The sequence below is a fragment of the Prionailurus viverrinus genome, chromosome C2 (assembly GCF_022837055.1).
Source record: "Prionailurus viverrinus isolate Anna chromosome C2, UM_Priviv_1.0, whole genome shotgun sequence".
In the NCBI taxonomy this organism is placed as follows: domain Eukaryota; kingdom Metazoa; phylum Chordata; class Mammalia; order Carnivora; family Felidae; genus Prionailurus; species Prionailurus viverrinus.
In genome coordinates, this window is record NC_062569.1 from 132034027 (window position 1) to 132048721 (window position 14695).

The 14695-nt window shown below is 39.5% G+C and overlaps 1 protein-coding gene across 4 annotated transcripts in view; it reads left to right on the forward strand.

The window, feature by feature from the left end:
- The first annotated feature begins 564 nt into the window (after nucleotides 1-564).
- USP25 (ubiquitin specific peptidase 25) overlaps nucleotides 565-14695 on the forward strand; it is a 152758-nt gene continuing 138627 nt past the window's right edge. For 2 of the 4 annotated variants that reach the window (XM_047875088.1, XM_047875092.1), the window contains exon 1: nucleotides 565-1044. In XM_047875088.1, coding sequence (XP_047731044.1) covers nucleotides 1000-1044 — 45 coding nt within the window. In that variant the 5' untranslated portion in view covers nucleotides 565-999. The remainder of the gene's footprint in view (nucleotides 1045-14695) is intronic. The other 2 variants (XM_047875090.1, XM_047875091.1) reach the window with 2 other exon arrangements.

The following is a 14695-nucleotide window of genomic DNA, read 5'->3' on the forward strand; positions in this document are numbered from 1 at the left end:
TAATGATTTGTTATGGAGAAAAGTACATTGCAGCAAAAGGACTTCTGACAGCCCTTTGCTTAAATCACACTTGCCTTTTCCCTTCGGGCAAGTTTATTGCTTGCGAAATTCCTAGAAAGGTTAGGGGGGAGGACCGGAGACATAGAAAGGAGCTGAGGTTCAGGGACTCAGCACGGTTTGGGGACGTTACCAGACCTAGAGGGAAAGGTTTTGTCTTGGAGGAGTTCGGAAAGCTGGCGATCCGACAAGTCCTGGGTGCAGAGAGAACGCTGCCCTTCGCCTCAGCTTGGAACTTAGCAGAGCCAGGAGAAGGCTTCGCGCAACCTGCCGCAGGGGCGGCTCCGAGGCAAAGCCCGCGGGGCGCGCCCTCGCCCCACCCCGGGAGCGCCGGGGCCGCGCAAGGCGGGGCGGGGCCGGGCTGGGGGCGGGGCTTCAAGTCAGCCCCGCCCCGCCCCACCACCCCGCGGGTCACAATATAGGGTTAGGGAGGCCGGCGGGCGGGGCTCGGCGGGGGAGGAGTCGCCGGGCGGGGGAGGTGACGGCGGTTGGGGGAGGGGAGGAGGAGTCGAGGAGGGAGGAGAACAGCGCCATTCCAGCCCGCGGCTCCCTCCGTCCCTTCTCCCTTCCCCGCAGTGGCCCGCGAGCCTCCGGCGAAGGAGCGCGCGCGCGCGTGACGCGGCCCGGCTTGCTCGCGCCCTCTCGCGCCCCAGCGTCCGCCGCCCGCTCATGGCCCGGGCCTCGGCGGACGAGCCGCGCTGAGGCGGGCCGCGCGAAGTCGTGGGGCCGCCGCCGTGGCCCTCGCTGTCCGCGCCTCGCCGCCAGCCCGCGGTGCCCGCGCACGCCGGCCGCCATCGCCTTCGCGCCTGGCTGGCGGGGGCGCTGTACTCCCCGGCGGTCCGCGCCGTTCCCTGGAGCTCGGCAGAGCGCGGCTGCCAGGGCCGGCGGAGGCGCGAGGAGCCGCACGCCGCCGCCCGTGTCGCCGCCGGCACCGCGGGGGCCATGACCGTGGAGCAGAATGTGCTGCAGCAGAGCGCGGCGCAGAAGGTGAGGCGAGCCCGGGAGCCGGCGCGGCCCGGTCCCGCTCCTCCTTCCGACGTGCTGTCCTCGCCGGCTCCCGGCCTTCCCCCTCCGCCCCTCGGGCCTCCGCTGCCCCGCGCTTGCTCCCCCGCCGCCCACCGTCCCTGCCTGTCGCCTTTGGGGGCCTCGCGCCCTGTGCGAGGTTGCGTGTGGGAAGTGGGGTGCAGTTAGTGGGTTTCAAGCCACTTCCTTGTTTTCCCGTAGCGGACAGTGCTGGCTGTGTATTGAGAGCGACCCTCGCATTCCTACACTCCTCTGTAGGGCTTCTGAATTAAACTTTATTCACCGCCTCCTTCCTTTAGAGAACGGAGCAGCCAGTTGTCATCCTTCCCGAACACAATTTGCATTTCGAAGGTGGGAGCATTCCAGGCCTGCTAGTGGGCAGAAGGGTCTCCACTAGACTTGAATTGCCTGCCTGGCGGGGCAGGTACATTTACCAGGTGGACTCTGTGGAAGCAGAGGGTTTGGTTGGTTCCTTCTCCTTTCTGTGTTTCTTTTTCTTTCTTTCTGAATATAGAAACTGCCTCTAAGAAAGGAAACCTTTCTGGCCATGTTTATTCCAGGAATCTTTTGTCCCCTCAGTTTGACCTTATTCCCTCCTTCGCCCTTTACTCTTGACTCGGTCACACATTCAAGTGGTCACTGTCTTCAACAAAGTAAAATAAAATCCGCGTGAAGCTTCAGATCTTTTATAGCGAGTGGTGAGAGAGGTTCCTTTTAGTCGAGATTTCCTTTCAGAATCTCAAGTGCACGATCATGGCTTGCACCATATCCTGAAGAGTTGTTGGCCATGACTTACTTGTATTTATTTATTTATTTATTTATTTTTTGGCCTTGTCATTTTGTGAGAAGCGTGTTGGGCAAAAAGAAAACATTGCTTTAGTCGTTTTGAAATTTGGGGGATAACTAGGGTTTACCGCGAGCTGCTCCCAAAGCTGTGTTTGGTTTATCTGGGTGAGCAATGAATGCCCCACCCTGTTGTAGTTTTGGCGTAGTTTGTATCCTACCTGGGCTTGATTTTAGAATAAGGCCTGCTGCTCTCAAAGGAACTGTGTGTATGCTCACTGTCTGCTAAGTTTCTGCTTTGTCCGCTAAGTTTTTGCTTTGAGATTATTTTTAGAATTCTATGATAGTACTTGAGGTAATTGAAGATGCTCAAGAATTTTGGAAAGCAGGGATCGTGCATTGTTATTTTAGGCACTTTGGGAAAGTTGTTTCTGGAACTCCTGGTGTGTTAGTTAACTGTTACTGGTCAATTGGGAAGATTGTTGCAGATTGCAGTTCATTTACAGTGAAATGATTCTAGATTTAATAATGGGAGTTTAGAACAGTTTATCTCCTAATCCTTTCTATTCTACTTTGAATTCCTTAGACTTTACTTTTTGATGTTAAGTATGTGACAAAGTGTTAATACTTAGAGCAGGATCTTGTGTTCATATGTATGCTAAGCAGTATTTGATGGGTTTGGTATCATTTTTGTTTATAGTTCTCCTCAGTGTTGCATATTAAAGCCTATTTGTTTCAAAGTTGGACATTCCAAAGTGGCTCCTACTTTTCACATCTTTTAAGTTTGAACTGTGGCAAGAAGTTTGTCAGTTTTTTTTTTTTTTAATTGATTTTGACTAAAGTACTTCTTTAGCATAGACTCAGGTAGTGCAGATCTTCCTGGTTCAGAGGTTTATGCATAAAATTGTGGAATCAAGAATCAAATTATTGCAAGTGATCTTGGCCATCAAATCCAATTTACTAGTTTAATGAACTCCCTCCTTACACAAAGGGAATAGTTGTTAATCCACAATATTACCATTATGATGCTGTTTTTAGTGTGTGTTAGATCTTTTTAGTGATATAGGGGAATTTTGGGGGGGGCAATATTATGCATTTATTTTAATACTTCCATAGTGGTATTTGTGTGTGTGTTTTAAAGAAACAATGTGTTTGTTTGCTTTTCACGTTAATAAACTATTACTTTGTTATTCATGGTAGAACTATTTAAAAATATTTACATATTTATAAATACTTTAAACCATCCACTACAAACGAATAGATTTAAATTCACCAAATTAGTAACTAGGAAGTGGACTTCAAGCTAGTAACTAGGAAGTGAACCTCATACTTTAGAAGAAACAAAAGTGAAACTCTTTGTTTTCACTTAGAAACTTTATGAATTATCAGGAAGGCAAGAAGTGTCTAGTTGCATAACCAAAATTTCAGCCTATTTTCTGCTTTCCTTAAAAAGTTATGTGATTGCACATGTATATTTGTTTTATGTATATAGTTCTATTCCAGTAGTTGGAACAGTTTGCTTTATTTTCAGGATTCTTTTTTTTTTCTTTCAGAAGGATGATTAGTAATCTTTTTTTTTCTTTTTAATAGCACAACACAGAGCTTTCATCTATCTTTTGTTCACCTGCAAAGTAGCTTATCACAGTATAGGACCAGGGGCTGCCTTTTCCTCTGATGTGTTCTTTGCTTTGATTGCTGAAGTTTAGCCATGGTATGGAGTGATGAGATGTAGTAAAAACTGCAGAAAGCTTTTTTGAGCTTTAGGTGATACAGGTGAGATGGTCAGTGATAGATTAGCTGTAGTTAGGGGCACCTGGATGGCTCAGTTGGTTGAGTGTTGGACTCTTGATTTTGGCTCAGGTCATGATCTCATGGTTCCTGAGATTAAGCCCTGTTTGGTGCTGGCAGTGCAGAACCTGTTTGGGATTCTGTCTCCCTCTCTCCCCCTCTCCCTCCCTCTCCCTCTCCCTCCCTCTCCCCCCGTCTCTCCTTCTCTCTCCCCCTCTCTCTCCCCCTCTCCCTCCCCCTCTCTCTCTCCCTCTCCCTCTCCCTCTCTCTCCCCCTCTCCCTCTCCCTCTCTCTCCCCCTCTCCCTCTCCCTCTCTCTCCCCCTCTCTCTCCCCCTCTCTCCCTCTCTCTCCCTCTCTCCCCCCCTCTCCCCCTCTCCCCCTCTCCCTCTCTCTCCCTCTCTCCCTCTCTCTCCCTCTCCCTCCCTCCCTCTCCCTCCCTCCCCCTCCCTCCCCCTCCCTCCCCCTCTCTCCCCCTCTCTCCCCCCCTCCCCCCTCTCCCCCCTCTCTCCCCCTCTCTCCCCCCCTCTCTCCCCCCCTCTCCCCCCTCTCTCCCCCTCTCTCCCCCTCTCTCCCCCTCCCTCCCCCTCTCTCCCCCTCTCTCCCCCTCTCTCCCCCTCTCTCCCCCCCTCTCCCCCCTCTCCCCCCCTCTCCCCCCCTCTCCCCCTCTCTCCCCCTCTCTCCCTCTCTCTCCCTCTCTCTTCCTCCCTCTCCCTCCCTCCCCCCCCCCCACACTCTCTTTGTCTCTGAAAAACAAATAAACATTTTTTAAAACAATTAGCTAGGGGCACCTGGGTGGCTCAGTGGGTTAAGCCTCCGACTTCGGCTCAGGTCATGACCTCATGGTTCTTGAGTTCAAGCCCCGCATAGGGCTCTGTGCTGACAGCTCAGCCTGGAGCCTGCTTCAGACTCTGTGCCTCCCTCTCTCTCTGCCCCTCTCCTGCTCATGCTCTGTCACTTTCTGTCTCAAAAATAAATAAAAAACATTAAAAAAATTTTAAAAATATTTAAAAAATAAAAAAAGATTAGATTAGTTAAATCCTGTGCATAATTTTGGTTTTGAACATATACCTTCAGTATTTGTGCTTGATATTTACCTAAATGTAGGATCCTTAGATCTCAAAAATCTGATACATACATAGATTCAAGTCCTAAATGAGGGATCTTGAGGGCAGCAATAGAAAGCTTCCTCCTAGGGACCAAATTGATTTATAGAGTGAAGTGAGCTGGATGCTATTTACATTAAATGCATTCTTCTGAGTTGAATAAAATATAAGGTTGATAGGGCAGGTATTTTGCCCATTTTGTTTTACCCTAGAGCTTAGAATGTTTCCTGCACATAGTAGGTTTCAGTAAATATTTGATGAGTGAAGTAATGAGTGAATGTTTTCTAAAAGAAATGCGAATGCAGTAGTTATTTTAGTTTCTTAACGGAATCTCGAGATTTAATTATTGAGAAACCGTGGACAACTGTGGAATATAGGCTGTGTAGTGAAAAGACCATAGAGTGTGGGTTAGGTCTAAATCACCTTTCTGTGACCTTGGGCAAGTCATTAAGTGACTCTGAATCTTCCATTAAAGCCTTAAAGTTAGTATGATTAGACGTGAGCAACTCTTTTAGATCCTGAGTGTTTGGTGGCGGTAAGTATGCATTTATTTCTGGACAGGGAGGACGAAAATGAAATGTTAGAGGATGGAGGCAGAAGGAATTTAATGGGTCAGCAGTCAACTTTCACTTAATTACAGAGGGGTGTTAGGTGGGAAAGATGTCATAGATCAACCAAATTAAGAGTTAAAGCAAAACTTGGAAAAAGAATACAAACTGAATGCAGGGTAAATATTTTAGTTAAATTATTTAGTATTTTCTAATTTAGCTATCATTTAAAGTCATGAAAATATAGTACAGCATTTCAAGGGACAGTTAACATTATGTAAATCACTGTAAACATTACATAAAAGGGATATTCTTTAGTACTAAATAATTGGTTATGTTGTTATTAGCACAAGACTTTGTTTGGGCAAAGAGACAGGATCCAGGTACTTACTCCCTTCTTATTTTTTCTCTTTCTCACCTAATTTTGATTTGTATCCAGCATTGGATAACATTGTATCCAACTGCCTTAATGAATTTCATCAGTTTCAATAAATATTCTGTTGATTTTCTTTAATATCCTATGTTTATAGTTCATATCATTTGCAAGTAATTATCATTCTGACCTATTCCTTGTTAATACTCATACTTTTATTTTCATTGTTATTGCTTTAGCTAATATTACAGAATACTGTTAGGATTAATGTTAGTTTCTGTTATGTATTGTTTCATTATGATGTGGAGATTTCCTTATAGCCCTCTAAGTTTTTTAAATGTTTTGAAAACAGATTTTGATTTTTTATCAAATGGCTTTTCCTTTTTCCTTTTGCAATTACCTATGTGATAATTTGTGTGTCAGTAATAAAAACAACTGTAATAGATAACATATATGAAATATGATATATATTTCTATGTTAAGGAATTGTGCTTGGAGTTTTAAAAACTTTTTATTCATTAATATTTTTCCAAACACATTATTAGGTGAGGACAATTTTTTTTTTCACCTGAATGTTGTGGTTGAGGAAAGAGTATTAGAAAAGAACTAAAACAACATTTCATTGCTAGTATGTGTTGGGGTGGAATTTAAATTCATGGTCATTGCAGGCAAGGTATGAGCCTGCATTCGTAACCATTATGCTATATTACTTTCTGGTAAAATTTCATTTAGTCATGATGCCTCCAAATTCGATATACTAAATTTTAATCTGGAATTTAGTATCGATATTCTTAGATGAGATTGGTTACACAGTTTGTTTTTCTGCATATGGGCTATCGAGGTAAGGTTAGCTTATAAAATCATTAGAAAGCTTGTTGAGTTTTCCAATGCTTTTGGAATTGTTTAGTGTAGGATTAGGTTAAATCATTCAAAATTGTTGGTTTTTAGCCATTTTTATTGTTAAATCTAAGTACTTGTTACTTTGACGGTTTGATGAATATGACTATAGCAGGCAGACCATTTTATTTAGAACAAGTTTTAGATAAGCCTTCCAAATTTTTACCTTTTAGGTTTCTACCTCTTCCAGCATCAATTCCAGCATCAATTTTAAAAATGTTTATTGATTTAGGTTTGATTTCACTTAGATGCATATATGTATGTATGTACAGGTCTGATTTTTTTCTTAAATCTGGCTGTGTAGACAGATCCTTTTCTCACTCCTGTTTGTTTTGTTTTAGTCTCAGTTTTGCCAGATGTTGATCTATTTCACTGCTCTTTCAAAATCCACTTCTTTGTTTCCTTTATAAACCCTGTTTTATCTTCTAATTCATTAATTTTTGCTTTTTGTCTGAAGTATTTTCACCTTTCTCCTTTTTTTTTTTTTTGGAGGTTATTATTGCTCTTTTTATACTTGGTGAGTTTCTAATAGAGTAATAATGACAGGTATTTTGGACTGTTGGTTTTCTTTGAGATTTGACTTCATTTTCTTTAAAAGTTTTTTTTTGTTTTTTTGTTGTATGTCTCAAGATGTTGCATTTTTTTTTTAGTTTATTTATTTATTTTGAGAGAGAGAGAGAGCATGAGCAGGGGAGAGGCAGAGAGGGAGAAAGAGAGGATCCCAAGCAGGCTCCACATTGTCAGTGCAGAGCCTGATGTGGGGCTTGATCCCATGAACTAGAGATTATGACCTGAGCTGAAACCAAGTGTTGGGTGCTTAAGGGACTGGACCACCCAGGTGTCTCCATGTTGCATTTTTTAAATTGTTGATTTTTAGTTTGAATATGCTGTTTAAACAAGATGATTTGTAATAGTGTTAGAAATTAAGATTTTCGTATGACTAAGTACATGAGGTATTAATGAGCATATGAAAAGGATGTGTATTTGAAAGTTACAGAGTTCTATGTTGATATATTAAATGTACACATAGTGTGGCTTGAGTATTTCGTGTTTTTTCCTTGTGTCTTAATTCTGAGAGATGTTGAGGTACTTTTAATATAATTTCATCAGATTCTTTTTATTTCTAATATATCTGAATCCAAACTTGTGTGCTTTTGCTAGTCTTTTAATACAATTTCATAATTTACATATGATAACTCATAAATTTTTTGTCATCTGAGTTTCTATTGTTTTCCCTACCCAGCTTTGATGGCTTGATAAAGTTTTCATTCTATCACCCTCCCTCTCCCCCTTGCCTCTTATATCCTCTATGATTGGGAAATCTTTCTCATTTCTGCCCTTTGTTTATTTTAGAAAGTGGGAACATGAGCAGGGGAGAGACAGAGGGAGAGAGAGAGCCCCATGCTCCCTACCTAGCGAGGAGCCCCAAGTGGGGCATGATCTTTTGACCATGAGATAATGACCTGAGCTGAAATCAAGAATTGGATGCTCAACTGACTAAGCCACCCAGGCGCCCCTCATTTCTGCTCTTTTAATTTTAAATATATATTTAAACATAGTTTTCTGATGGTGCCAAAATGAATAGTTTTCTCTGTTTTCCTCTGTCCTCAATAAAATAGGCTTTTTCACATATTTTTATGTATAGTATTCCTGATTTTGTTGGGATAATATGGAATCGTAATTCTAAATAATGGCATTTTAAATTTCTTAAGATATACCTTACATCAAAAATATTACTCGGGTTATAGACACATTAGTAGCCAATTAGTTTTTAAAAATTAGTTATTTATATCCTTTGGTGTTATATGCAAGCGATGAATCTTTGGGTTCTACTTCTGAAACCAGTACTACACTGTATATTAACTAACTTGAACTTAAATACATTGAAAAGAAACAATGAAGAATTTTTTTAAAATTCGGTATTTAATATTAACTAGGTTTTTCTGTAAAATATAATACCGTTTGGCGTTACTCTACCAAAGTAGATAAGTTGTAGATAAGTTGTTAGTTAACTCTTTTTTTTTTTAATTTTATTTCAATTCAAGTTAGTTAACATATAGTGTACACAATGGTTTCAGGAGTAGAATTTAGCACCTGATATATGGGATATAGTGTTTGTATCCAAAATCTACAAAGAATGTATCAAACTCAACACCCAAAAAACAAATAATTCAGTTAAGAAATCACTTATTTACATATCACTTACATATAACACCCAGTGCTCATGTCAACAAATGCCCTCCTTAATGCCCATCACCCATTTAGCTCGTCCTCCCACCCACCTCCTCTCCAGCAACCCTGTGTGTTCTCTGTATTTATGAGTCTTTTATGGTTTGCCTCCCTCTCTGTATCTTATTTTTGCTTCCCTTCCACCCATTCATCTGTTTGGTTTCTTAAGTTCCACATATGAGTGAAATAATGTGATATTTATCTTTCTCTGATTTATTTAGCTTGGCATAATTCATTCTAGTTCCATTCATGTTGTTACATATGGCAAGATTTCATTCTTTTTCGTCACCAAGTAATATTCCATTGTATATACGTACCATATCTTCTTTATCCATTTGTCAGTTGATGGACATTTGGGCTCTTTCCATAGTTTGGCTATTGTTGATAGTGCTGCTGTAAACATTGGGGTGCATGTGCTTCTTCAAATCAGCATTTTTGTATCCTTTGGATAAATACCTAGTAGTGCAATTGCTGGGTCATAGGGTAAGTTCTATTTCTAATTTTTTGAGGAGCCTCCACATTAGTTTCCAGAGTGGCTGCACCAGTTTGCATTCCCACCAACAGTGCACTAGGGTTCCCCTTTCTCTGCATCCTTGCCAACATCTGTTGTTTCTTGTTGTTGTTGATTTTAGCCTGTCTGACAGGTGTGAGATGGTGTATCATTGTGGTTTTGACACGTATTTCCCTGATGATGAGTGATGTTGAACATTTTTTTATGTGTCTGTTATCCGTCTGGATGCCTTCTTTGGAAAAGTGTTCTTTTGCCCATTTCTTAACTGAATTATTTGTTTTTTGGGTGTTGAGTTTGATATGTTCTTTGTAGATTTTGGATACTAACGCTATATCCCATATATCAGGTGCAAATAACTTCTGTTGGTTGTCTTGTAGTTCTGTTGATTGTTTCCTTCACTGTGCAGAAGTTTTTTTATCTTGATGAGGTCCCAATAGTTCATTTTTGAAGTTATTAGTTAACTATCTGTAAGGTTGTAAGATTTCCCCTTTGGTTTTAGAAACCAGAAATTTTACATGTGTGTGTTCCTTCTGAACAGTCCTGCCTAGGAATTTTGATCTGGAGAGCTTCATGTTCTTAGGGAAAAGGTATACATTCTAAAATTATCAATTCTACTCAATTCCTTCCCCCCCGCCCTCCTTCCATAACTGAATTATTTGAATATTTGATACCATTCATCTCTCTTATTTGCTATAAATTTTATTTTATAATTTCTTTCACTCCTTTTTGTTTTATATGCTGAGATAAATTTTTAGTTAGATTGTACAAATTATATTTTTGTAGTACCAGTTCTAGATGTACTACCTCCACAGGTGGTCATATAATATTTTGAGGACTTTTAATAATCTACAATACCAATTGTGAGGTAAGCAGAATTGAATTAATAAATATTGGTTTATGATCAGCTGACCATGCAAATATGTTTTCATTTATTCATAAAATTGCTTATTAATATTAATACTTACAAATTTTTACTTTTTAATAATAAATACACATGAACTCTACTTAAAACAAAAGCTATACCTTTGGAAGTAACCTATATCTAACTAGTCTCATTTTCATTTCCGTCCCTGTATTTGCATTTGAAATTATAATTATCTTGAATCCTATGTTTATCTTCCCTTTGATTTCCTTTTTAAAATTTTTTTTTAAAATGTATATTTATTTTCAGAGAGAGACAGAGAGAGAGAGAAAGAATCCCAAGGATTCTCCACCCTGTAAGCCCTGAGCCCTATGGGAACCCAGGAACCATGAGATCATGATCTGAGCCCAAATCAAGAGTCAGATGCTTAACTTACTCAGCCACCTGGTGCCCCTCCCTACCTTTGATTTCCTTTTTATTGTACCTTTATGAATTGTCGAAGGTACATATTTTTAATTTTCATTGTTTTAAATTCAGGAACTTTTTTCTGCTTGATAGCTTAAAGATATTCATCTGTGTTTTCCACTGAGAGTTTTAAATGTTGTTTGCAACATTTAGACCTTATTGTATCTCAGTTGCTTTTTGTAACTTGTGTGAGGTGGGGATCCAATTTTTATCATATATTTTGTTTTTGTTTTTGTTAATTTTACCTTATTGAATAGGTAGGGCTCTATCTCACTGAACTGACATGCCATTTGTCATATACAAAAGCTTTATTTAATGCTCTTTTTTTCTTGTGCTGTCTTTTGTTTCATCATTCATTTTGTGAATACCATCCTGTCTTCATTGTTGTAGCTTCATAATAGTCTCTAGTACTGGAAAAGTAAGTTTGCTTCTCTTCCAAAATATCATGACACTATTCTTCCTTAGAAATTTTAGAATAATCTTGCCAGTTTCTCTGAAAAACTCTTGTTTGAGTTTTTCATTAATTCGATTGATCGTATAGACTATTTTGGGATAATTAACATATTTATGGTATTGATTCTATCCATGAATAGAGTATACTTCTTTTCTTTAGGTCCTCTTTAAGATCTCTTATTCGGTTTTTAATTATAACTGTAGAATTTCTGTACATTATTCATTTTAGATAGTTCATAATTTCTGATGATAATTATATGTGGTACTTTCAAAGATTTGCTATTGTTACTTGTTACTATGTTCACTTGCAAATGGCTTTTGTATATTGATCTTCTATCCATAGAAAATAAACTTTTTTATTGCAATACTTTGCCAGAGATGATTTTGGATTTTCTGTGTAAAATTATATCAGGAATAAATTTTGACAATTTATTTCTAATTTTTATGCCTGTAATATCATTTTTTTTATTATTGTACTAGGTTAGACCTTTAATGTTGCTTAGAAGTGATAATAATGGATATTGTTGTCTTTTTTTTTTTATTTGTTTTAATGTTTATTTATTTTTGAGAGACGGAAAGAGAGAGACAGAGTGCAGGCAGGGGAGGGGCAGAGAGAGGGAGACAGAATCTGAAGCAGGCTCCGGGCTCTGAACTCTAAGCTGTCGGCACAGATTCTAATGCGGGGCTCGAACCCACTAGCTGTGAGATCATGACCTGAGCTGAAGTCAGATGCTCAACCGACTGAGCCACCCAGGCACCCCTGGATATTGTCTTATTGCTGACTTTAAAGGACAGTTCCCTACTTCAGTACCTGATGAGTTTCTAAAGTATTTACATGTTGTTAGTTGTATGAACTTATATGTCATAAAAAGGGCTCTGTTTCTGAAGAACTAAAGAATATTGTTGTATTTTAAATTTTGATGCTTGCATGTACTTTTTCTTTTGAGTCCTGGTGACTTGTGAAAGTTTCGGTCCAGACCTCCTGGGGGTGGGTGGGGAGGTAGTTGGTTTGTCAGAAGATAGTTAGTCTGTCAGTTACTTCTCTCATCCTACCTCTTGTAAAATCTGGCAGTGCACTTAATTTTTATCATGGGCCCTCCCTTTTCTTTTCCCCCAGGGACCATTCCATAATTATTCATTCCTGCTCTGATGTGTTTAGAGTAGGGGTAGTTACTATAATCTTTCCTTCCCTGACTCTGCAACACATTAATACTCTGTAGTGTCATAGAACTGACTTGAGCGTAACTTGACTGCAGCAGTGGTCTGACTTTTTCCTACAAATAAACATGGTGATATGGCATCATAGCTTATAATAATCATTAATTTATGTAATATATGAAAGGTCAAATTTGGCTTATGAAAGGCATTTTGGAATGTCACTGTGCAGTGTGGGTTAAGTAGATGAAGTAAAAGTTGAACTTATGACCACTTGTGTTTATTTTGGCAAACTTGTATTAATTTCCAAGAATATTCTCCTTGTCATGATACCTTGGTTTGTACATGTGTTAAGTAGTTTTTGAAAGGTGTCTTTTTTCTCCTCTCTATTAACTGTTTTAGTACAGTCTATCTACTTTTTAAAAAATTATTTGGTCTGGGGGCACCTGGGTGGCTCATTCGTTTCAGCATCTGACTCTAGGTTTTAGCTCAGGTCACCATCTTATGGCTTCGTGGGTTTGAGCCCTGCATTGGGCTCTGCACTGGCTGTGTGGAGCCTGCTTGGGATTCTCTGTGTCCCTCTGTCTCTCTGCCTCTCCCCAACTTGTGCTATCTTTGTCTCTCTCAAAATAAATAAACTTAAAAATTATTCAATATTTAAAAATGTCTAGCAATGTTTTTCTTGTCTCTTTAGCTTTGTTGATAGAGGTTTAGGTCAGAGTTTCTTACAGTGTGGTTTGTGGACTATTCATTTCCTGTGGTGCTTGCTAAAACTGTAGAATGCTGTACCTCACCTCAGACTTACTGTTTCAAATCCAAGAGTTGGACTAGGGCATTCTCAATAGGAATCACAACTGATTCTTCTGTACTTAAAGTTTGAAGACCACTAGTTGAAATTAATTAGTATTCTTAAAGATGAGAATGCTTTTTCAGCACTTGTGTGAATTGACTTCAGGGCTCCTCCAGGGTTTGAATTATTACAGTACACCCAACTTAACAGGGGAGCAGAATCTCTTTGAACACATAGGCTTTCTTTTGTTTCAGGTGTTTCTCCCCATCAGTTCACTGATGTGCTGTCCTGTCTTAAGGGAAGTGCCTCCTCCCTCAGGCTTTCAGGGTCAACATCTGTATGCAAATTCAAAGCTTCAGGTGCATGGATGGGAATAATTGCTCCCTGCCTCCTCACCCCCAACATCAGTAGGGCAGATTTAGTCTTCTTTTTAGCCATTGACTCATATATCATGGAGTTGGGAAACAACTATATATGCTAAGGTTACAGTCTTTCTGTTTCTCTTTTTGGGGTGTGTGTATATGAATCATTTCTGAAAATTTTTTTGCGTGTGTGTGTTTGTACCAAAGCATATGAAAACTTATGTACACTTTAAAGAAATATAGTAAGATTACTACTCTTTGTACCACCCTGGACATGAAATAGAACATTTTATTCTAGAAATTTCCTTTGCGTCTCCCTCAAACTGCCCCTTCCTTCCACATCCCACTAGCTGCTATCTTGACTTTTCTAAGTTAATGTTACTGTGGTATATTTACAAAAATAAATAAATAAATAAATAAATCAATAAATAAAATGGAAACATCCATTTAAAGTATATAATTAGATGAATTTTGACAACTCGACAAGATTCCCTTATATCACCCTTTCAGTTTAGTATCCCTATACTCCCTGTACCTTGTAACCATTGATCTGATTTCTATTAATATAAGTCAGTTTTGGCTGTCTTAGTTCTTCACATAAATGGAATCTTAAAATTCCTTTTTATTACATTTAACATTTTTTTGCTCAGCAAAATGTTTTTGAGATTCAGCCACGTTATTACATGTTAGTAGTTCCTTTTTGTTGCTGAGTAATATTTCATTATATGAATATTACAAACTGTGTAAACATGTTCCCATGTTACACAGAACCATGTGTAAACATGGTTCTTTTGGTGGGCTTTTGGGTTGTTTCCAGTCTGTGACTCTTATGAGTAATATGGCTACATGTACATTTGTAAGTAGATCTTTGAGGAGACATATTTCATTTCCTTTGGGCAAGTACAGAGGAATATAATTGTTATAAACTATTACTAAGTGGTTATTCAAAGTGGTTGTACTATTGTACATTCCTATCAGCCACTGTGTTAAAGTTGGTCTCCAATTATGTCAACATTTGGTATTGTCAACTTTTATGTTTTAGCCATTTTAGTGAGTATGTGGTAGTACCTCATTGTGGTATTAATTTGTAGTTCCCTAATGACTAGTGGTTTTAAACTTTTTTTCATATGCTTATTGGCCACTTTTGGAGGAGTTTTATATATTGCTTCTCATATACAGTTGACCCTTGAATAATGTGGGGGCTGGGGTGTTTAGCCCCCATGCAGTTGAAAATCTGTATAGCTTTTGACTCTCCTAGAATTTAACTACTAAAAGCCTACTGTTGACTGGAAGCC